The sequence below is a fragment of the Drosophila nasuta genome, chromosome 2L, assembly GCF_023558535.2.
Source record: "Drosophila nasuta strain 15112-1781.00 chromosome 2L, ASM2355853v1, whole genome shotgun sequence".
Taxonomy (NCBI): Eukaryota; Metazoa; Arthropoda; class Insecta; order Diptera; family Drosophilidae; genus Drosophila; species Drosophila nasuta.
This window is the reverse complement of record NC_083455.1, coordinates 9,711,199-9,735,481: the sequence shown is the minus strand read 5'-3', so window position 1 is coordinate 9,735,481 and position 24,283 is coordinate 9,711,199. Positions and strand designations below refer to the sequence as shown.

The window sequence follows — 24,283 nt, the reverse complement described above, 5'->3', positions numbered from 1 at the left end:
AATCAATCAACCATTTATTTCATGTTAAACTGGATTGATTGATTGTTGGCTTGATTGATGGCCTAGTACAATTTTTTTGTGAATTGATTTAACATTTAATAATAAAAAGAACTTATTTAAAATTGTAATACTTTAATTCAATATTTAAAAATTAAACATGTTGATTGATTGCTTGATTGATGTCAATGTTAAATGAAAACTTATCGAATCAACCACCAATTGAAAGTAAAGCCAAGCTATGTTAATACTAAAATTTTCAGATTGCTGAATGAATAAGTTGTTTATAAGTGATTGAGTCAGTCACAGATTGACGTGTTTTATTTATCTCTATCTATCTATCTTTTGCTTTTGGTTGTTTAACAATTTAAAACTATTGAATGTATGTAATGTGTGACTCAGTCATAGATTGAAGTGCTATCTCTATTTTTATTCATAACGTTTTTTTGGGTGATTGAACGATTCGACCACTGATATTAAATAAAAGTTTTCCAAAAGTCTATTCACTCAAATAAACGTAACAAAATGATTGATACAATGATTGAATAAGTTGTTCATAACAATTGTTGTATATATCAGTCACAGATTGACGTGTTATATATCTCTCAATCTACAACTTTTGCTTTTGTGCTATGTAATGATTGACTCAGTCATAGATTGAAGTGCTTTCTCTATTTTTATTCATAACATTTTTTTGGATGATTTCACGATTTAACCATTGATATAAAATAAAAGTTTTCCAAAGTCTACTCTCTCAAATAAAAGTAACAATTGATCGAATGATTGATTGATTGACAGTTTATTCCATTCTCCTCTATTCAGCCCCTTTTTTTGTATTTTGAAATTAAAGTATAGAAACTTTTTGTATTCGTGACAACTTGCGACTCCCTTTTGCACACACTTTTTCACTTTCTTTGCTCCTTTTGCTATCCCATCGTGAATTGCGCCATCTCTAGGGTAGCTCCTCCTCTCATTGTTGCTGTTGCTGTTGTTATTGTTGCCCAGCGGCTTGATTTGATTAAAATGATAATAGTTTTTGGGATTTAACTTAAATTGATGTGGGTTAGTTCGACCAACATCGTCCCCCTCTCGCTTCCCTTCGCCACCAAAGAAAATCCCTTAGTTCACAGCCCCGAAAAATAACCCCACCTGAGACCTCGTCTCCCTTTGTCACCCCCCTTCCCCACCCACTGCCTTTTCCCTTTGCGTTACTTTTGCTCATTTCCTTGCAGCAAATTGGGAAATTTTAAAGAGCACACAGCGAAAAAAAAAAGAACGACGAATAAAAGCAAAACCAAGTGGAAGAGGAAGCGCAAAGAATAACTGCAACATAAAAATTCCATTAATAAAATTGCATAAAAATTTGCTGCATTTCTTCTTCTTTCATTTCCCCCCTTTCACTTTATGTATTTTGTATTTTGTGTTTTTTTTTTTTGGCATCTTCTTGTGGCCTCTTTTTAGCAAAATTATTGTGGCCACTGTTTGTCCTTCGAGAACTGGCCTAAAACATGTCTAAAAGGTTAGTGGGCTTAAATGGCCTAGCCAACAACTCGTCGCTTGCTTCTCCTCCTCCTCCTCCTCGCTTTTGCCATCCAAAACTTTAAGGGCCACGTGTCGGTGGTGGCCAAAAGCAACCGCTAAAGCGCGCCGCCCACAAACTGAAACCACATAGTACATGGAGGGAAGAGGGAGGGGGAAGGGCGAAAGGGAACTAAGTTCGCCTCCGGGCTGCGGTTAACCGTCGTCATTTTGCACCGAGCCTGAAGCCTGAAGGCGGCAAGGAACCGGACGAAGCACTTCTGTTCTTCTCCTGTTGCTGCCTGATGAAGTGCAAATTCATTAAATAATCATTTTTAAGACCAAAACCGAACCGAGTTCACTTTGAAGTCATTTTCATTCAACGCAAACTTTAAAATAAACAAACAGCTTTTTTTGGCGCCATTTTAATTTTGTTTTTTGTCAGTTTGTTAATTCTTTTACTGGTAAATTGAAAAAAGAAAATACATATTACATTAAATTTACATTTGTGAATTTGGCATCCAAATTTATTCAATGGAAATGGTTCGTTGACAATAAGTCAATAACATGTTAAATAACTATTTGGCCCTAGTTAAAAAGGTAAAAATAGCTAAGCTAAGATAAACTAAACATTGCAAAAATGAAAATAAAAAAATGTAAATTTTGTATTGCGTCAATTTAGTTCATATCACGTTATAAAGTCTTTTATAAATGTTCCCAATTTCAAAAATAAATTTATAAATAATATAAATTCTACTTTATGCTACTTGAATTATTATTTATGTATGCGAACATCACTGAAAAAAGCTCTACAAATAGAAAAAATGCAATTCATTTAGATATTGTTATTAGTGGAATTTAATATCTCCAAATATTATATAAAAATGTTAAAGGTAAACAGTGCGTATACGTATTTTCAATAGTTACACTAAAATATTGTAATTTCTTGAATTTAATCGCCAACTATTTAATGCAAATATTTACAATTGTAAATAAATTGTAAGCATTGACTTTATACAAATACAGCTTAACGCATACTGTGCGTATACGTATTGTTTTGAGTACTGCGCATTACGTATACGCACGCAAAAACGAAAATGCTGCATGTTAACTCATAAAATAACAGTTTAAATTTAAATTGCATTTGTTTAAGCGAGCGTTCGCAACAACAATAACAACAGCTGGCTCATCAAAAGCTTTAAACTACACTTTTCACTGTGCGTTACAGTTTGACAGCCATTGTGCGTCTGCGGTTTGCTTTTACAAACTTCAAACTGTAAATTGGCAACTAATTGCTGACCACTGAAATGAGAAAAAAAATTGTCAACTACAGTGCTTGCCAAACTTTTGCTTAACGTTGTACGAGTTATCACTGTTGTTGTTGTTGTTGCTCTAGTTGTGTGTGTTGCCTTGGCTACATTTGAAATAAATGTGTCCAAAAAAAGTTTTGTTTCGAGTTTTATACTTTTATCTACTCACTGGCAAACTGTACTCTTGCCCTCTCACTCTAACTCGGCGAAACACATACAACACACATTGTCTGCGTCTTTATACATTCTTTTTTTTCGCCTTGTTGCGTTTCCTCTTCCACTTCAAATATGTATGTTTGTGTGTGTGCTTGTGTAATCTATATTATAACATGTTTTTCAAACCCCACCTCCGCACCTACTGTGCGTCCTTTCTCTTCTTCTTTGCTTCTTACTCTTCGCTCAGACAAAAAAGTTCACTTTGATAGTTGGTAAATTTTTTGGCGCTTTGCGTTTGCTGCTCGCGCTCTATCTCTGTCTCGCTCTCGCTCTGCTGACGTCGCCTCGCTGTTTTTGACAACTTATTCGTGCGTCGACGGCGGCGTCGACGTCAGCGCTGCTGGCGTTCGCCTCGCATGTGAAGTTGTTTGTCTGACTGCGCTTCCTCTCTTTCCCTCTCTCTTCGTTGTTCCCTTTGCCACGCAGTTAACTGTTTTTGTATTTCTCTATCTCAATTGTGCTGCGTTTGGCAACATGTGAATTCGTCTGTCTGTCCGGCTGTGTGTGTCTGTATGTATGTATGTTTGTGTGTGTACAAGTATTTGCTGTCTATTGCGCTCTCGCTTGCTCTGATGCCGGCCGGCTTTTGTGTTTGCCTCGAATTAAATTCGTTTCTTTTTTTCTCGCACTTAAATTGTTCTAAGGGTCTATTGATTGATCTGAGTGCTTTAGCGGGGAACGTGCGGAGAGGGGGAAAACTGTGTTTTACGGCTCTCTGCTTGAATGTAATTTTGAACTTTGCTAAGTTGAGAATGCGAATGCCAATGAATCGAATAAAACTAGAAAATTACAAGTTTAATAAAAGCGAATCGCAAGCTAAAACCATTTGGTGGTCAACTAATTAACAGTGTGACCAAACGCCAATAAATTGAATAATGTTGAAACGAAAGGAGATGGAAGAAAAAACGAACATTTATGAAAAAAATCCTAAGACATTTATAAAGTATTTTAAATTTGAATCTATTTAAAACATTGAATGAATTCGAAAAGCAAAATAATAATATAATAAAAAAAGAGTATTATTTATACATTTAATTAAAATGTAAAAAATAATAATAATAAAATAATATAATAATAACAATAAAATAAAAAAGGAAAATACTATTTTGTTAAAATGTAATAAGATATTTCAAAAGTATTCCAAATTAAAATACATTTAAAACATTAAATATTCTAAAAGCAAATTAATAATATAAAATAATAAAAAAAAATTATATTCTTTATACATTTTATTAAATCGTAAGAATTAATAATAATAAAAAATAGAAAAAAATATTTTTAGAAAATGGTTTTATATATATTTTGTATTCAAAATGAAAATGAAAATTAAATTCATGTTTGTTTTTTCTTTTCTTTATTGCATAATGCATATGTAAATGTGTTAGTAAGAAACTCTTTGATTAAAACGAACTGACAAATAAAGGAACTCTAATCGATCATATAATTCTAAGAAAGTGGGTTCAATCTAAAATAGCATAAAACTAATTTGCCAACTAAATAGACGACTTTTATTTGTTTCCCCTGTTTTAGAGGCAAGAAACAACCCTTGCTTAAGGGACGTACATGAAAGGCAGGCAAATCAATTACGTTAATGAAAACTGTTTAGTTATGCACAACAGCTACTTGACTATGCACTTGACACTGCCAGACAGAGAGAGGGCGATGCCAGAAAGAGAGAGAGAACGAGATGGAGATACATGAAATTTTGGCAAAGTTAAATTCTTTGACATTGGGTCCCCAGTTGGCATGCATATCTTAGAGGAACGGAGAAAGGACGAAGAAACGAAGGAGCGAAGGACTTGCGTCCTTTTTGTGTGTGTTTCCGTTTTGCGCCTGCTGGATTATTGAGTGTTTCATAAATAATGAAGTCGTGACATGTGTAAATGTTGAATATTTTATGATATTTATTAAACAACTTGCAAGCCAAATTCCTTTCAAGAAGGACGCACAACAAAAGAGAGAACGAGAGAGAGAGAGAGGCGAGTCCTTGGAATGTTTTGTTGCCTTTTGACCACAAATCGCGCCACTGTCAGAATAGAAGATGTGCTAATTTGTCTTTGCCGCTTGTTGCGGCATAATTAAAGCGAAAAGCCTTGAGGGGCATGAGAAATGTGGCAGGCAAACGTAGCTAATAAATTATTGCCACATTTACTTGCAACTCACTTCAACTAACTATAAAATATTTCGCTTTTTCATCGCGCTGCGCAAAACTTTCAACAACTTGCCAACTGTCAGATGCAACAACAACAACAACTGAGAGTCGACAGCTTCGATGACGGCAATCGAAAGCGTTTAATCAATTAAGTTCAATTTAATTGTGAAAATCACAAAAACGTGTCGAACAAACAACTCTCAATATATTCAACACAATTATCGAGAATCGCTGAAGAACACACAAAACAAAACACAAAATTGCAACCAGAGAATTGAAATCATTTGCATTGCAACAATTATTCAACTGTAAATGCTCACGGCTTTACTCAATATCAAATTACACCCGATAATAAGATTTGCTTCATTAACCCAATTATTTTTCCGATGGCAAAAGAGATTTTGCTACTAGAGCTTAAAAGAATTCGTCGAGGAAAATGTATCTTAATCGGATTGATAACAAGTAAGAAAGCTGCAGTAGAGTGTGCTCGACTGTGAGATACCCGCTACCCATTTTGAATAAAAGCAAAATATTGCAGTATTATTTTTATAATATACCAAAAATACTTTAAAAATACTAAAAATATACAAAATAGTATATTTGGTATATCGATATAGTACCACATTAAAAATATACCATAGGCAATATACCAGATTGTCTGTCAGACGGACAAACGGACATGGCTAGATCGTCTCGGCTGTTGACTCTGATCAAGAATATATATATTTTATGGGATCGGAGATGCCTCCTTCTACCTGTTACATACATTTCCTGCCGGCACGAAGTTACAAGTTATAATTATACTCTTATTAACTTAATCAAGTTGTTTTTAAATTTGCTAACCAAAAAGCTGTCAGCATATATATTACTAAGAACTCATTCCCATTGTCGTTTTGAAAATATTCGAGCATAATTTCGAGTACTTCGGAGATTGACCCCACTGTCAACACGCACCTAAAAGAAATTGAAAACAATGTTGTTGTCGATGGGTCTTCAAGGAGAAGCTGCTTGGAGCAAACAGAACAGAACCTATTGAACAGAAAAAAGTACAGACGATCATCCGACATTGAAATGTCTTCTCATCCGACATTGAAATGTCTTCTGCCGATAGAGAATCTAGGCCGAGACTCTAGGTTATCGTTACTTGACCTCTCTCGTTCAGATCTATTGAGCGGAATCCACATCCGCTTCAGACATTCAATGACTTTAGCGAAATAACGAAATTCAGTTCCAAATTCATTTTGTTTGCGGGCAGTCGAAACATTTAAAATGGGCAGAATAAAATTTGACGGAGTTTTGTTACTGATGGTCCTTCAAATATTCTTGGTGGCTACAACAACTGGAGATGAAGTGAGATCAAAGTCATAATACTAAGAAGAATAAAGAGTGATTAAAGTGTTTACTTTTTCTTCCTATCAGACGTATGAATCAGACCAAAAAACTGTCAAACCGTTGCTCGATATTATTAGACAGCTCAGAAATAAGTTAGAACAAAGTGAAACTAAGGAAAAGCAGATAAGTGAATTAAATTCTGATCTTATGGAAAAATATCATGAAATTGTAAGAATTCATGAAACATTCATGAAGGAGGCAGCTCTATTAAATGAGTATAAAAACAAAGTAATCAAAGGGGAAAACCATTTGCAATTGTGTCAAAATAAAGTTGATAAATCTGAATCTGAAATTAATTCTAAACAAAATATTATTCTTAAATTAAAAGAACAACTAACAGATAAATCCACCAACTTAAAAAATTGTCAAGTTCAATTAAAATCTCTTGATTCTACATTAATTGAAAAAGGTAAAAATATAAAAGCTCTTAATTCTAGATTAATTGAAAAAGATGAAAATATAAAGAGATTGAGTGAGAATATTAAAAGTAACAAAGAACATCAGAAAACACTTGAGTTGGAATTAGAGAAGAGTAAATCTATAATAATAAAGCATGAAAATGATATTCAGTTATGTCGTTTAGAAAACAACAAATTAAATAGGACATCAGAGAACATTAGAGAAGAACAGAAAAAGATTCAATTGAAATTAAAAGAATGTGAAACTAAGCTTAGTCAATCTGAATTAATTCCCACAACATGCATCCCTTTCGGAGAATATCCGGGAGTTCATCAACTCAATGTCTCTGGCATAGGTTTATTCAAAGTTTTATGCGATAGTCAGTTAGCTGGTCCTGGATGGATTGTAATACAACAACGAGTTGGAGGAAAAGAGAGTTTCAAGAGGGATTGGGCAACGTATCGCAAAGGTTTCGGTTCTTTTGGAAGTGATTTCTTTCTTGGATTAGAGAAAATCCATCGTATCACGAGCTTGCAGCGTTTCGAACTTTACATACATTTGGTTGATGAGAATGGAAGTACGTTCAACGCTCGTTATGACGACTTTAAAATATCTGATGAAGATAATGGATATGCACTGAGTTTGGGTAAATTCAATGGAACTATTGAGGATAGCATGAGATACAATGAAAACATGAATTTCTCAACATTCGATCACAACAACGACAAAGATGATAATGTTAATTGCGCAGTCTGGTTTAAAAGTGGCTGGTGGTACAAAGCTTGTTCTGATTGGTAAATATTGCAAATTTTTATTTTCGAAGGAATACACATAATTATCGATTTTTTTTTTGTTTCTTATGCAGTTATTTAAATGCACCATATGGGCCAAAACTACATTGGTGGAACGGTCATAAGCACATTTTACTTAAAGAAGTTAAGATGCTAATTCGCCCCAAAGAAGCGATGAAGAAATGATAAACTGAAAAGCTGAAATTCCCATATTTGACTCAATTATGTAATCATTTATATATAATTGGTGCATAAAGAAATTACGTTCTGAATTTAATTTACGTTTTGATGTAGCAAATTTCAATAGAGGTACAAATACTTAAAAGTCAGTAAACTTATGATTATCCTGTATATATCCTTTCAGTCGAACCTTGAATATTAATGTAATTTAAGAAATAATCTTCACATATTCGTTTCTTATCTAAACATAAATGATGCAGTTTATTTACAAATAATACATCAAAAATTTTGTTTTTGCAACATCAGTTGATGGAGAGGTAATAATAATTACACAAAGCAGTGTATTATAGTGGGTGCTATAAGTGTATTTATTTTCTTCTTATTCATCTCTCTAGAATTCGACAAACAAATGGAAGAACAGCCGGATTTACAACTATACAAGTAAGAAAGCTACAGTCGAGTGTGCTCGACTGTGAGATACCCGCTACCCATTTTGAGTAAAACCAAAATATTGCGCAACAGACAGACATGTGTAGATCGTCTCGGCTGTTGACGCTGATCAAGAATATATATACTTTATAGGGTCGGAGATGCCTCCTTCTACCTGTTACATACATTTTCTGCCGGCAGAAAGCTATAATACCCTTCTACCCTATGGGTAGCGGGTATAAAAACTACCAATAAAATATAAAATTTATATTAATACCATTCAATTAAATAACATTCATCAATCAATCTACTAATTATGAAATATATTTTCAAGTTCGTTTCCAACTTAGCATTTGTGTAGATTAATCACATATTTATTTAGTTATACAAATCGGAAATTAATCTAGATTGAACATTATATTTTGTTAGCCTCTGAATTCATCAATCAACTACTCAATCAAGTAATCTAACTACTCAAAAAGAAAGCAATCAGTTATTTTTGCTCAGTTTGACAACTTAGAATCGACTCATTTTCCTAGTCTCTCAATCAATCAATCAACTCAATCAGTTGTTCAACTAAACATTCAATAAGGTAAATCCATCAATTTTGTAACCCCCAACTTTTAATCAATCAGTACATCAATCAAACATTATACAACAATCATTCAATTGCAATCATTATAATTGTAAGGTGCTTCAATCAATACATCAATCAACTGCTTAGATCCCACTTTAATATCTTATTGTAATAAATCAAAAGTAAGCCATATTTAAAATGATCTCTAAAATGGTCCTTAATCAGCTTTCTTTGTTATTATCTTTCAGAGCATCAATCAACTATTTAGTTATTCATCAATCATTCTATTAAGTCCATCAATCAACTGCATTCTTTCCAAAGCTCTAACAACTATTTGCAGTAAATATATCGTTATAGAAATTACTATTTCAACAATCAGAAAATATTGTTTGAACACGTTGCAATTATTTCGCTGATTTAAATGAAATCGTTTCGACTAGCTGAGTGAGATGAGATGAGATGAGAAGAGAAGAGAGAGAATTGCATTGTCAGAGCTTATTGTCGGACAAAACTCCTGTGCGAAAATAAATCGACGCTCCATTTAACGCGATTCATTAGCACGTTTCGAATTCATAGAGAAATTGCCCCTCGGTTGAAATATATGTTCGTCTCTGCCACATTCATTACAAGGGAGAAACACAGAGCGAGAGAGAAGAAGCGAGTGCAATAACCGAAGCTCTTCTCAGTGAACACAATTGCAAATAAAACATTTGCAACAACTATGCAGACAAGGGGGATAAATACAAAGTGAATGAGAGAGTGAGAGAGAGAAGCGGTGTGCTTACCTCTTTCCTTCCCCTTTCCAACATTATTTCATTACCTCATTTTGAAATTTTTGCCATTTGCAATTTGAGTTTTTGCCATTGCATTCGCTTGTTTGCTTCACGCTTAATTATCTTTGTCCGCTGTCCGTACAAAACTCGCTTCTCTTCTCATTTCATTTCATTTATTTTTTTTTTTTTTTTGTGTAAATAAAGCTAACTTTAATGCCTTTAAACTGGGCACAAAACTACGATGCATTTATTATGCCCTTCTCCCTTCCTCCGTGCAACAATCTGGCAACCACACACAGAGTACTTTCTCACTCTCCCCATCCCCATCTCTTTCTAACGCACACTTTGAGTGACTCTCATTCATGCTGTCTGCTTTGTCAGCTCCCCTCTTTCGCCCCCTTCTTCGTGTTTCATTGTTCGCGTCCTGCGTGTGGCGCCAAAATGTCCGCATAACATTGTTATACCCACTGTGCAGCAGCACATCATAACGGGTTATACTCTCCTTGCACTAAAGTGACAAAAAGCTCCTTCGTCTTTCACACTCATTTCGTGCTTTGCTTCTATGCTTCACATTGGTTTATCTATCAGCAACAGCTTAATTCGCAAGCGAAGCAAAAGCTTAAGAGAGCGCTTAACTTTGTATTACAATTTTTACTGCTTGTTGGATTCTCTTAGTATTGTTGGAGATCACAAATGAAAAGGATTGACTAGAATTGTATTTATCGATGAATTAGTTAATCGTAAACTTTGATAAATAATATAATAAACTAAATCAAAATAGTTAATTAGTTAAGAGCTGGTTTGCTTCAATGCTTCACATTGATTTATCTATCAGCAACAGCTTAATTCACAAGCGAAAGCTTAAGAGAGCGCTTAACTTTGTATTACAATTTTTACTACTTGTTGGCTTCTCTTAGATTTGTTGGAGATCACAAATGAAAAGGATTGACTGGATTTATATTTATCGATTAAATAAATATAAATAATAAATAATATAATAAATTGTATCAAAATAGTTAATTAGTCAAAGACTGCTTTGCTTCAATTTTTCACTTTCATTTGTGTGGCAGCAACAGCTTAATTCACAAGCGAAGCGAAAGCTTAAGAGAGCGCTTAACTTTGTAATACAATTGGGGTTGCTTGTTGGATTCTCTTAGATTTGTTGGAGATCATAAATGAAAAGAAATGAATTCGGATTAATTTACCGATAAATTAGTTAATCGTAAAGCCTCGCAAATAACATAGACAACTTTATCAAAATAGTCAACTAGTTAATATAAATATTTGAATATAAATATTTATTATAACCACAATTCAATTTATACAATTAGCATTAAAACTAGTAAAACAGTCAGCTTTATCAATAAAGCGATATTTATATTTCTTGAGTTAGTTTTAGTTAAGGCTTTCCTTGTTTTACAATTTTTGTTTTAAATGAACAAATACTTTAATTGACAACAAGAACAGCAATGAAAGAATGTGCTTTACATGCATGTCTGTTAACGTAACATTTGTCTGTTAACATAACGGCAGCGTTTGAGCAACGCAATGTATGAACTGAACTGCTGTTAATTAACATGGCATAGGAAAACAGTTTAGCAAGAACTGTGAAAACGCGTAAAACAAATGCTTGTATATTTATGTACAATTAATAATATTAGGCAATAGTTAAACTTACACAATTACTATTATAAAACAAATTAATTGAATTTAAATAGGTTTGACCGTCAGCTTTAATACCAAAGCTATGTATAAATATGAATTACTCTACTGTTAATTAACATAGCATAATAAGAGAGTTTAGCTAGAATCTTGGTTTATCAGTCAGCTCTACTAGCAAAGTGATACAAATATTTCTTGACTACATAAGAACATTTCAAAAGCCTTTGCAGGGTATTTAAAGTGCTATCAGAGGCATGCAGCTTGTCGCATTCCGACATGTTTTAATGTAACCTTGTTAACAGCGTTCGTTTGTGCTGACTGCTCTGCTATCACATTCGCTCTCACACCTTTGCTTCCTACAACCCACTTCTCTCTTCTCTTCTCTTCCCTGCCACAATCGCTTTACGTATTTGCTGGTCTGTTCATTTCGCTTGTTATTGTTGTTGTTTAGTGCCTTTTTTTGTCTGACCAACAGGTCGGCGGTCTTTTAATTACATCAGCAGCAGCAAACAGTAGCAAATGCAGCAGCCAATAAAAGAAAAGGGAGAAATTTCAAATTTGATTACTCATACGCCATGTATGCGGCTCTTATTTTGTTTGATTTTATTCTTTGTATATTCTTTATTTTCTATCTCTATGCAACACGTGCGTCTGCCTACAACAGATACTGTATCTAAATGTAAATGTAAATTTGTATCTTTCAACTTTCGTCTGTTTTCGTATCGCGTATCTGCGAATCTGTCGCTTTGTTTTATCGCTTCAGCTACTTGAGCAGCACTCTTTTCATGTCTCTCGCTATCTCGCTCGCTAATGCGACTAAAATACAATACGAACATTAAGTATACGCCCTCGCGTACAACACATGGCGGAGAAATAGGCAAAAAAAAAACAAAAGACACGAAAAAAATATTGCAAGTTTTTTCAGCATTTGCTTTGCTCGCTTTGAAACATATTTTTCTGAAGCTTGCTTGAATTTATTTATTTTATTTACTTTTTGTTGTTTGTATTTGTTTATGTTGCTATCTTTTATAAGCTGAACTGCCTGCAATTAAATCTCATTTCATTGAAGCAAATTTGTTATATTTAATTTCTACTTGATTTCCTTTTGTATTTCCTATTTTAGCTGCTGCAACTTGTTTTGATTCTTTTTTTGCCCTTCTTTTATAGTGTTTACTATTTCTATTTTGCTGTCTGCATTTTACGCTCAAATTATGCTAAACAATTCGCTGCTTTTACTGTATTCAGTCAGCTATTTGTTTATTTATTTACTTCTCTGTGGCAGCACAATAAGCAAATTAAATACAATTCACACAATTTGAAATTGTATTTTGATGTCTCTACTATTAACAGTAGATGAACTTAACAGCAAGCTGTTAAGCTTGAAGCTCTGTTAATTAACATTCTCTGTTCTTACATAAAATTGATCATTAGATAAATTTGAAGACTTTTAAGAGTATTGAAAAAGCATTTAAAAAACTATTTAATAATTTATATTATTTATATATATTTTATATTTATTATTTATTTAAATTATTTATATATTATATATATTTAATAATTTTTTCAATATTCTTTTTATTTTTAATTTTTGTTTATATTTTTTTTAATTTTGTTTTTTTTAATTAAATTAAATTAAATTTTTTTAATATATTTTTATACTTAACTTTTTTTTATATTGAGTTAATTTTTTTTTATATATTTAATAAAAAATTAAATGAATAAATTTTTTGTTTATTTTTATTTTTTTTATAATTTAAAAAAATCGTTTTTTATATATTAATTTAATATTTGGTTTATTTTTATTTTTTTAATTTTTTTTAAATGTTTGTCCTATTTATTAATTTATTTTTTGAGTTTAATATTTTGAATATATTTGCTATGCACATTCAATATTGATGAATTTATTTATTTATTTATTATATTTTAAATATGTTTTTTTTTGTAATTTAATATGTTTAGTTTATTATTATTTTTAAAAATGTTTAATTCTCTTCAAATATATATTATTTAAACATTTCTACCATTTATTATTTGCTCATTTGGATCTCTTTTAAACTGCAGCTTGAGTTTTTTGCCTTTAGTAATTGCTTACGCATGAGAAAGACGAAGTAGGACAGAAGTGTGGGAAGGGAGGAGGGAGAAGAGCGGAGTGCAAGGGAATTTCTTCCGTTTTGCATTTAACTTTTTTTTGCTCTCGCTCTTGAAGCGCGTTGTGCGTCATAAAAAATTGATGGCCATAAATAAAAAGCGGGCAGCTTTTAATGTGAACTCAGTCAGGGGGATGGAGAAGAGAACAGAAGAGCAAAGCAGGGGGAACTGGCAAGATGGCAGAACGTAAACAAAAATGTAAGTTGCACAGTGGTAACAAAACTATTCTGAAAAAAATTACTTAAAGAAATTTTGCAAAAGGCAAAACAAAAGTTGGAAAACAAGCAAAGATAATTTAGAAGAAAAATAAGAACAACGAAAAGTTTAAACTGCATTTATCAAGAAGTTTCGTGCCACTGTGCAACAGGATGATGCCACAGCTTAAGTGAAGTGGCAGTTGATTAACACCTTTGGGCTCTTTGCCAGCTCTGTTGTGGACCTTTAAACGGTTTCCTCTGCCTTGGTCAGCAAATGCATCAAGTTGGCAACTGAAGCACAAGTTGAGCGGAAAGAAGTGTGAAAGAGGAAACGTAGTTCTCTCTTATTGCAGAAGACAAGAAGTAGAAAAGTTGTTGTTGTGATGGTCAGCTTAAGTTAATTGCCTAAACCCAAGCAAAGGTGTTAAGTTAACTCAGCTTAAGCACTAGAAAGTCAACAGATTTAGTGGCGACAGATTCACTATAAACAATAACTAAATTCCAGTTTCAGTGATACTTTTTATACCCGATAACCTTCTATATCGATATACCAAATATACCATTTGGTATTTTTAGTATTTTTATAATATGTTTGGTACATTTTGAGAATAATACCGCAATATTTTGGTTTTATTCAAAATGGGTAGCTGGTATCTCACAGTCGAGCACACTCGACTGTAGATTTCTTACTTGTATAGTTGTAAATCCGGCACTGTTCTTTCATTTGTTGGTTGAATTCATCTGTCTAATAAGAAGAAAATAAATACACTTATAGCTCCCACTATAATACACTGCTTTGTGTAATTATTATTATCTTTTCATCAACTAATGTTGCAAAAACAAAATTTTGTATATATAAATCACATTAATATTCAAGGTTCGACTGAAAGGATATATACAAGATAATCATAAGTTTACTCACTTTTAAGTATGAAAACGTCTAGAGACTTAAAATTTGCTTCATCAAAACATAGATTAAATGCAATAAAAACTGAAATATTTCCATTCAAAAAATTAATCGCTGCATTAAATCGTCGATCGTTTTATTTTTCAAAACGCCATTTCTTAAGGCACCAATTATATATAAATGATTACATAATTGAGTCAAATATGGGAATTTCAGCTTTTCAGTTTATCACTTCTTCATCGCTTCTTTGGGGCGAATTAGCATCTTAACTTCTTTATGTGGAATGGGATACCAATACAAATTTGATGCATTTAAATTACTGCATAAGAAACAACAAAAATCTATAATTATGTGTATTCCTTCGAAAATAAAAATTTGCAATATTTACCAATCAGAACAAGCTTTGTACCACCAGCCACTTTCAAACCAGTCTGCGCAATTATCATCATCTTCGTCGTTGTCGTGATCGAATGTTGTGAATTTCATGTTTTCAGAGTATCTCATGCTATCCTCAATAGTTCCATTGAATTTACCCAAACTCAGTGCATATCCATTATCTTCATCAGATATTTTAAAGTCGTCATAACGAGCGTTGAACGTACTTCCATTCGCATCAACCAAATGTATGTAAAGTTCGAAACGCTGTAAGCTCGTGATACGATGTATTTTTTCTAATCCAAGAAAGAAATCACTTTCAAAAGAACCGAAACCTTTGCGATACGTTGCCCAATTCCTATTGAAATTCTCATTTCCCCCAACTCGTTGTTGTATTACAATCCATCCAGGTCCAGCTAACTGACTATCGCATAAAACATTGAATAAACCTATGCCAGAGACATTGAGTTGATGAACTCCTGAATATTCTCCGAAAGGGGGGCATGTTGTGGTACTTAATTTATTAAGTTCAAATTGACATAACTGATTTTCCTTTAGTTTATCTATTAGCTTAGTTTCACTTTCTGTTAATTTCAATTGAATTTTTTTCTGTTCTTCTCTAATGTTCTCTGATGTCCTATTTAATTTATTGTTTTTTGAATGACATAACTGAATATCTTTTTCATGCTTTATTAATATAGATTTACTCTTCTCTAATTGCGACTCAAGTGTTTTCTGATGTTCTGTTTTATTTTGAATATTCTCACTTAATCTCTTGATATTTTCATCTTTTTCAATTAAACTAGAATTAAGAGATTTTAATTGAACTTGACAATTTTTTAAGTTGGTGGATTTATCTGTTAGTTGTTCTTTTAAATTAATAATAATATTTTGTTGTGAATTAATTTCAGATTCAGATTTATCAACTTTATTTTGGCACAATTGCAAATCGTTTTCCCCTTTGATTATTTTGTTTTTATACTCATTTAATAGAGCTGCCTCCTTCACGAATGTTTCATGAATTCTTACAATTTCATGATATTTTTCCATAAGATCAGAATTTAATTCACTTATCTGCTTTTCCTTAGTTTCACTTTGTTCTAACTCATTTCTAACCTGTCCAATATAATCGAGCAACATTTTCACAGTTTTTCGGTCTGATTCATACATCTGATAGGAAAAAAACGTACTATATACACTGTAATCACTCTTTATTTTTGTTAGTATTATGTCTTTGATCTCACTTCATCTCCAGTTGTTGTAGCCACCAAGAATATTTGAAGGACCATCAGTAACAAAACTCCGTTAATTTTTATTCTGCACATTTTAAATGTTTCGACTGCCCGCAAACAAAATGAATTTGGAACTGAATTTCGTAATTTCGTTAAAGTCATTGAATGTCTGAAGCGGATGTGGATTCCGCTCAATAGATCTGAACGAGAGAGGTCAAGTAATGATAACCTAGAGGCTCGGCCTAGATTCTCTTTCAGCAGAAGAGATTTCAATGTCGGATGAGAAGACGACGACGCTATGTCGGATGATCGTCTGATATTTTTTCTGTTCAATAGGTTCTGTTCTTCCTGAAGACCCATCGACAACAACATTGGTTACAATTGTTTTCCGTCGCGTGTTGACATTGGGGTCAATCTCCAAAGTACTCGATATTATGCTCGAATACTTTCAAAATGACAATGGGACTGAGTTGTTATGAATATATATGCTAATAATTTAATATTGTCATAATTATCAAACCGATATTTGGACAATAATTCATTGAAAATGCAACCAAAAACCAAATTGTTGGTAGAAATTAAATTCGCAGACTCCAAACGAAATCAATGAACTAATTATTTAAGCAGCTTACGAAAACAGCCGCAATAGCATAACAGCAAAAACAATGACAATAAACAATGAAAGGCCAAAAGTTGAGCGAGAGAATTAGAGAGAGAGAGAAGTGGGAGTGAGAACTGCTGGGCGTGGCACATGGCTTAGCAAATAATAATAAATTACAATAACATCAAAAGCGAAAATATGATGACGCGTCGAGTCGAGAGATGTCGACTCTGCTAGGCTAGGGAAAAGTCAGCAGCTTGGGAAAGGAACAGTTCAGGGGTGAGCGAAAAATAAAGGCAAGCGGATGGGATTCATGAGCACATAAGCATAAGTGAGACACGCCTCATTAATTTGAATAGATGAGCAGGACGTTACACTTGCCTCCCCCTAGTCTCCACCATCTCCTTCTCCTTACCTACAAAAGCCAACACAAAATATGAAAATCATTTCGGCAAATGTCTACACAACTTCGTTTTGCCCTCGCTCTCTCTCTCTCTCTCTCTCTCTCGTTGAATGTTAACCACAACTGCGTCTCGCCAAGTGGCTGACTGGCATATTGAGTGAACTGCCAGCCAGCAAAGAGAGAGAGAGAGAGAGAGGAGTAGGAGTCGGGTGGGGGCGTGTTAGGGCCAGAGGATTGCCTGTCATGGGCAATGGCATTCGTTGTACGTGCGTGTTAGACGCAACTTCCCGTTACAACAATAACTGTGGCAGCATAGAAGGAAGTCAGCAGGCAGGCAGCAGCAACAACAACAACAACAAGAGCTACAACAACAACTGGTAACTGGCAACTGGCAACACACAATGGGAATTTCAAATTTGGCAATGTACAATGTACAACAGCAACAAGAAGGCGAGTCAACGTCAACAATTGAGGCAAAAGCAATTTACAGTGTTGCAAAAATGACAAAGTCAGTCTGCCAGCATACGCTTCATACTCGCATTAGGCAACACTGGATCATGATTGAAGTGTTTTCACACTTGCTTTAACTACAATTTGAAAGCGTAATTTGCATTTAGATTTATGCACAAGTAACGCTATAAAGAGCCACAGCAAATAGCTGTATCGAAATGATTAATAATAAGCTTGCATGACCAACAGCGCACGATGATTGATTGACTGACTTGCTGTTAGCAAATTGATGGAAATGACTGTTTAGCTGATTGACTTGCCACATTTTTGCTTAGATTGAATAATTGTTGAATCTAAACGTTTGACTTTATTTAGCAGCTTGTTGAGTATACGAATAAGTAAAAATTGTTGGTGATTGAAGAGTTGATTGATGATTGACTAAGTCGGCATTAGTATATCAAAAAATACTGCTCATCATTTTAGAAATTGAAACGAACTTTGGAATTTATAAGTTATTAAGTAACTTGTTGAATGATTTTAATTAAAATAGTATAGGATTGAAGCTGATTGATGATAATGTAACTGACAAAAATAGGGCATCAGATTTATACTTGAAAATACTGCTAATAATTTTAAGAATATTTTGTGATTGCTTGTTCAAAAAGCTTTAGCGACTGGATTTAAAATAGTTATTGATTGAAGACGATTGAAAAGATGATTGATCATAATATTATGTTGGAATTAAAACATATTATCAATTAATTTAGCGTATTTTTAATTTAAACCTTGTTGATAATGCTAATTAAGTGATAAAATAAAAAATAGGGGTTGATTGAAGATGATTGATGGCTGATTGATTATAAAGCTTTAGCATATCTGATTTCAATTTGAAAATTTAAGATTCCTTGTGATGCATTTTTTTAATAAAAAAAATTAATTAACCGGATAAGTTAATAAAAAAAATTGATTGAAAGCTGATTGACTGAAAAGCATCACTCAGTATCAGTATATTTTAAAATACTGTTCACCATTTCAGCATTTTTTGACTTCATAACGAGTTGACTAAGCTAACAAGCAAAACGTAATGAAAATAGTAAATGATTGAAGCAGATTGAATGGTTGATTGACTATAAGGTATAGGTCGGGATCAGTATATTTGAAAATACTGCTAATCGTTAGTTCAATTAAAGAGATTATTTGATTTTATAACGAGTTTGATAAGCTAAAAGGAAACACGATTCAATTATAGTAAATGATTGAAGCAGATTGAATAGCTGATTGAAACTAGCGCCAATAATTTGAAGCAATTTAGGTCAAAATCATGCACTGTATAGTTCAAGTTGGCCAGCGAATGACAAGACAATCAAGTGACCCAAAAGGGTAGCAACAACATTATTAAAACAACAACAGCAACATTGCTGGCAACAACAGCAATAACAATGCTACAACAACTACAACGATGCTGATAGAGACAACAAAACAACATTCCCAGAGCAGCGACTGTGGCCAAATTTGTGAGTTGGATTCCGAAATGGAGAGCAAAGCACATTGAAATGCATTGACCAGGCATTGTTGCTGCTGCTGCTGTAGTGGTTGCTGTTGTTACGATTGTTGTTGCTGTTGCTGTTGCTGCTGCTCACATACTTAAATAGTTTTGCGCCTGGTTAACTCGTCTTGTCTTGGCGCCTTGTGAATGTGTCAAGTCAAGTTTTCGAGGGTCGCGTGGAGATATTTCTGGGGGTTGTATTTTGAGTTGAGGGGTTGGAAATGGAGCTTGGACTTGCTTTAAGTGTTGCTGTTGCTGCTGGTGTTGTAGTGGTTGCTGTTGTTGTGGTTGTTGTTGTAGTTGTTGTTGCTGTCTGTCGCCTGTTGTTGGTATTCGCGCTTGCCCCGGAAATGTCGTTAAATGAAATTGTTTTTGTCAAAATTAATGTGCAACCAGCAACCAACAGCCAACAACAAAGCAGCGACAGCATCATCAGCGGGTCAACTGCGTGTGTGTGTGGGTGTGTTTGCCGCCTTTGTCTATATATCTATATCTACAACTGTGTGTGTGACATTAGCCATATGAATGTACATATGTCTGAGACGAAGCTGTGTTCATATATTTGCGTCCAAGTACGTGACAGATTTTGATGAAATTTTATCGCTAAATGTGTTACAGAGGAGATTGTGAGTGTGTGTAGAGGAGTGTGTGTGTGTGTGTGTGTGTGTGTGTGTATTGGCAGCTCTGTATCTCTGCTCTTGGCTTGCTATAATTGCCAGCTCAGTGGAGGTTAACTCCGACAGCAGTTCAGGAAAGCACAAAGGTTTCTCTACAACTCAATTGAGCTGTTGCCCTCAATATTTTTGGGCGGGTGTCAGTTGTGTTTAGGGGCAAAGAGAGAGAGAGGGGGGCAAAACATTTGGCATGCCAAGCAACAGTCGAGTGGAAAATACCAGGGAAATTCTGCTGCCAGAAATGGCAACTGAAATATGTTTAGAATATTTATTTGGCAATCAAAAAAGGAACTTCATGAACTAGACACGTGCAAACACAAACACACATATTCACTATTTAGTTGTTGAGGAGTAGAAAATGTTGAAGTTGTAGTTATAGTTTAGTAATAGTAGAAGTTGTTGTAAATGTTGTATTAGAAGTTGTAGTTAAATCTATCTTTGTAGCAGTTTTAGTTATGGAAATATTATTTACTTGCAGTCTCATTTGTATTTTGAAATTAGTAATTCTGACAGCAAATTCTGGTGTTAAATACTAGACTGTTGTATTTGAAAATTATGCTGCATTGAATAAAGGAAATATATAAAAGTATGATAGTAAAATAGTCTATTACTTTAGTTATGGTAATATTATTAACTTCAAGTTTTTGTTTGTTTTGAAAAGGCAAAGAGTTTTGTATTATTTTAAGTTGCTTCAAAATCGATTGAGTAGTCAGTATTGTAAATTGCATTTTCGTTAAATTATAGTGATATAGTTGTGATATAGTATTACATTTAAAGTATACCGTAGAGTGCAAAATATACCAGAATATACTAGAATAAATATACACCCTTTACTTAGTAATGAAATTAATGAAATAGATGTCTATACATTTCAAATAATATATAAGAAATTTAAAATTTATTGCAGCTAAATTTGAAGAACTTACTAATTCGCTAATTTGAAGTATTTTAAATTTCTTCAGTTCACTAGTTCTTAATAGTAGCACTGAGAAAAGTTTTAAAAACACTGCTAAAACTCTTACAAGAAATAAACAACACAATGTGCACAAATTTAAAACTTGTATTCTTGTATTTAATATTTGCGGTAGCTGTGTAGTAATTTGCTGGTTTAATAACTGCTTAAGCCAATGCAAGTAAATAAGCCATAACTTTCTTCTTTTCTGATCTCAAGCCAAACAACTTCGACGTCCATGCGGAGCACATTTAATGGCCAATATACTGAAGAGACTTTTGCGAAGTGGCAAAAAGAACTCTCACCTCAGAACACCCACTGAAAAAGTGCTTATTTATGGGATTTAAAGCCACTGACAAAGCCGTCGAAAGGTGGCAGAAAATGCAGTAAGCTACAGGTACAGTGAAGTCTGCTAGAAAATAAAGAACTTGCCAAGAAAATACTTCCAACATTATATAAAATAAAACAGGAAATAAATTGCTTAAGAATATGTTATTCACCTTAATATACGAAAGTGAAAATATTTATTTAAAAAATACTATAATTTAAATAAAATACCACAAATAAACATACTAGAAATAAAATAAAATACTGAAAATAAAATAAAATACCACAAATAAACATACTAAAAATAAAATAAAATACCATAAATAATAATACTAAAAAATAAATTATGTACTGAAAATAAAATAAAATACTATAAATGAAATAAAATACTATAAATAAAAAGCATTGCAGTTTAAATATAAAACAAAATAATGTAAAGTACAAACAATCTTCTTTACTTTTCTTACAAATTAATTTTTAATCAATTTTTAAGAAATAATCTTGTTTTTAAATTATTTACATTAATTTGTTTTATATTAAGATTGCATTGTTTTCTATTTTCTTTTCTTTCTATTTTTTTGTAGTATTTTATTGTACTTTTTTATAGTTTATTTTTGTATTTATTTTATTTTTAGTATTTTTATTTTTGATTTTCAGTATATCATTGTATTTTATTTTATTTGTTTTATTTTTAGTATTTTTATTTTCGATATTTTATTTTTAGTATTTTTATGGTATTTTCCTTTATTTACAGTATTTTTTAAATATATATTTTCACTTTTATTTACAAACTTTCCTATCAAATGATAAAACTCTTTTTCACAATTTTCTGGCGAGTTCTAAAACGCATTAGAGAAGAAAAGAGCCGAAAACAAAACATTATTTTTTGCGAAAGGCCAAAACAACAAATGTAAGAAGCCAAAGGTAGAGAAGAGAACGAGAGAGAACGAAGCAAGGAAAAGACAACAGAAGTCTGAGTGGACAAATGTCATAAAAAGAAGACAGAATTTGAGCAGGAGAAGGTTCCCCCTCTCTCTCTCTTTCATTCTCTTTCGACTTTTTGCTCCATTCGTTGTTCCAGGCGCTTCTTCCACCTGCCTTCTGGTGTAAGAATTATGACACAAAGCCGCATAAATCTTGTTGACGATAAAAAATTGCTAGCGCCAAAGCAAAAGACACCCAAAAAAAAAAAGAGAGAGAAAATAAATGAAAGGTGAAACGGGAAGCAAAAACACAAGTTTTGTGAACAGACAAGTTTTAGGCCTAGATTTTTCCGACATTTTCACCTCGCCCGCCATCTGTTGATGTCAAGTCAATTTTCTCGTTTAGTTTTCACTACACAAAAAACGCAGCTGGAGCTCAGCTTTATCAATTCACCCCGATTGATTTACCGCCTACTTCACATTGTGTCCAGCAATAACTGTGGCTCTCTCACTTTTGATTGATGTGCCAGCGTCTAATTGAAAATTGAGGCGAAACAAAAAGTGTTCTGAACTGAAAACTTGCAGCTGAATTAAATAGAACTTGTTCAGATAAATTGAATCGATGTTTTATTGCTTTCGATACCGTCAACATCAATTTGAATTACTTTTACTGTCAACTATTTTTCAGAACTACATTCTGAAATATTTATTTTATTCTTTAGACAAACAATTTATATCCATTTTCCATGTTTCCAGTGTACTTTAAAACTATTCTTGTGACTAACAAGTTGTTAGTCACAAATTTAACAAAATTTGAAACAAATTTTAGCCTGAGCTTTTTATTCAATTCTTTTTGCTCCAAGAAATCAAAATTGATATGCTTTAACAAAAACAATTTATGAAAGCTGTTGATAACATGTCCAATAACCTACAAATTGTTTTCAATAATCACAATTATTTTACAGAAACATATTTTCAAACATTTCTTAAAATTGCTTGACTTTTGTTTTATTTTGTAGTTTTATTTTTAAATCAGTAGTTTCAAAGTTTTTTTGAGACACTAAATCAAAATTAAAAAGCTATTTTTATTCAATTATTTGCTCTACAAAGTGTCAAAATTTTTATGATATGCTTTAACAAAAGCAATTTATTCTTTCTAAAATTTGTGTTTTGCTTTTTAATACCAAACATTTACAGAAATATATGTAGAAATATTTATTAAATTTCTCAGCAATTCTTAAGACAACATTTTATTTTAGTAGCTTAAAAGTCTGTTTATGAGAATGTGTTAAATGTATTTATTTATATATATATTTATTCAAATCTTCTGTAAGTTAGTTTTCAATGTCAAATTCAAATTATGATTAAATTCATAAATTTAAACAAACTCTAAAATCTGTCTTCGACCTAATTCCGTATTCTGTCAAAACTTTTAAGCTGCAACAAAAAAAAAAAAACTATTCATAAAAGCTATTGAGAACGTTTTCAGTACTTTTCCTACAGCTCTTCGATAATCTTTGCCAGCATATTCAGCGATGATAACACAAGTAAACCAACAGTCGATGGTGAAATAAAAGTATCTCACGAGTTCACAAACTGTTCGATAGCCGTCGGCTAATTAAATCGTCTGCCAACAGATGAAAAAGTTACCCAAAAAAAAAAGTGGATAATAAAAATAAGAAGCAAGCTGGGCTCAAAGCCAAGCCAAGTTGACAGAAACATATGGCAACAAATCCGAGTTTTTGGCAGCGATGTGAGGACTCTCTGAACACTCTGAAGCACACTTTGTGGCCGATCATTGGACAACGAACATCGAAGTGAGTGTGAGTGTATGAGTATGAGTATGAATTTGAGTTTGAGTGCTTGTGTGCATTCACTTGGAAGCTGCTTTGGCAAACCACACACACACACTTATACAAGGCAAATGATGGGGAGCCAAGAGAGAGAGAGAAGAGAAGAGAACAAGCTGCAGGCATTTGACCGAGTCCAAGCTGCTGGCATGCGACCAACAACAACAAGAGCAACAACAATGCCACACACTTCATGCCACACAACATGCGTCTCAGCATTCGCATCGTAAACAACAAAAGGAGGCACAGGAAACAGAAGCAGAAACAGAAACAGAAGTAGTAGACTTCTCTTCACACACACA

General features: G+C 33.0%; 2 protein-coding genes and 1 long non-coding RNA gene across 6 annotated transcripts in view; 1 reads left to right on the top strand and 2 right to left on the bottom strand.

Moving 5' to 3' along the window:
- Positions 1-24,283, bottom strand: part of LOC132798984 (AF4/FMR2 family member lilli) — a 131,196-nt gene that overhangs the window by 27,358 nt on the left and 79,555 nt on the right. The gene's annotated exons all lie outside the window — the stretch shown is intronic.
- Positions 6,219-8,215, top strand: LOC132798988 (angiopoietin-related protein 7-like). The gene is made up of 3 exons (XM_060811073.1): positions 6,219-6,543; positions 6,613-7,778; positions 7,850-8,215. The coding sequence occupies exons 1-3, from the start codon at positions 6,463-6,465 to the stop codon at positions 7,959-7,961; spliced, it is 1,359 nt and encodes a 452-aa protein (XP_060667056.1). The 5' UTR covers positions 6,219-6,462; the 3' UTR covers positions 7,962-8,215.
- On the bottom strand, positions 13,273-16,462 carry LOC132798388 (uncharacterized). The gene is made up of 3 exons (XR_009633942.1): positions 16,268-16,462; positions 15,037-16,212; positions 13,273-14,967 (listed from the first exon to the last, which is right to left on the bottom strand). It is a non-coding gene; the product is annotated as an uncharacterized LOC132798388 (long non-coding RNA).

Excerpts from the sequence above, each read along its gene's own strand:
- LOC132798988 (XM_060811073.1), top strand. The coding sequence starts at position 6,463 with ATGGGCAGAATAAAATTTGACGGAGTTTTGTTACTGATGGTCCTTCAA. Across the intron at positions 6,544-6,612 it reads CTACAACAACTGGAGATGAA|ACGTATGAATCAGACCAAAA; the intron begins GTGAGATCAAAG and ends TCTTCCTATCAG. Across the intron at positions 7,779-7,849 it reads TACAAAGCTTGTTCTGATTG|TTATTTAAATGCACCATATG; the intron begins GTAAATATTGCA and ends TTTCTTATGCAG.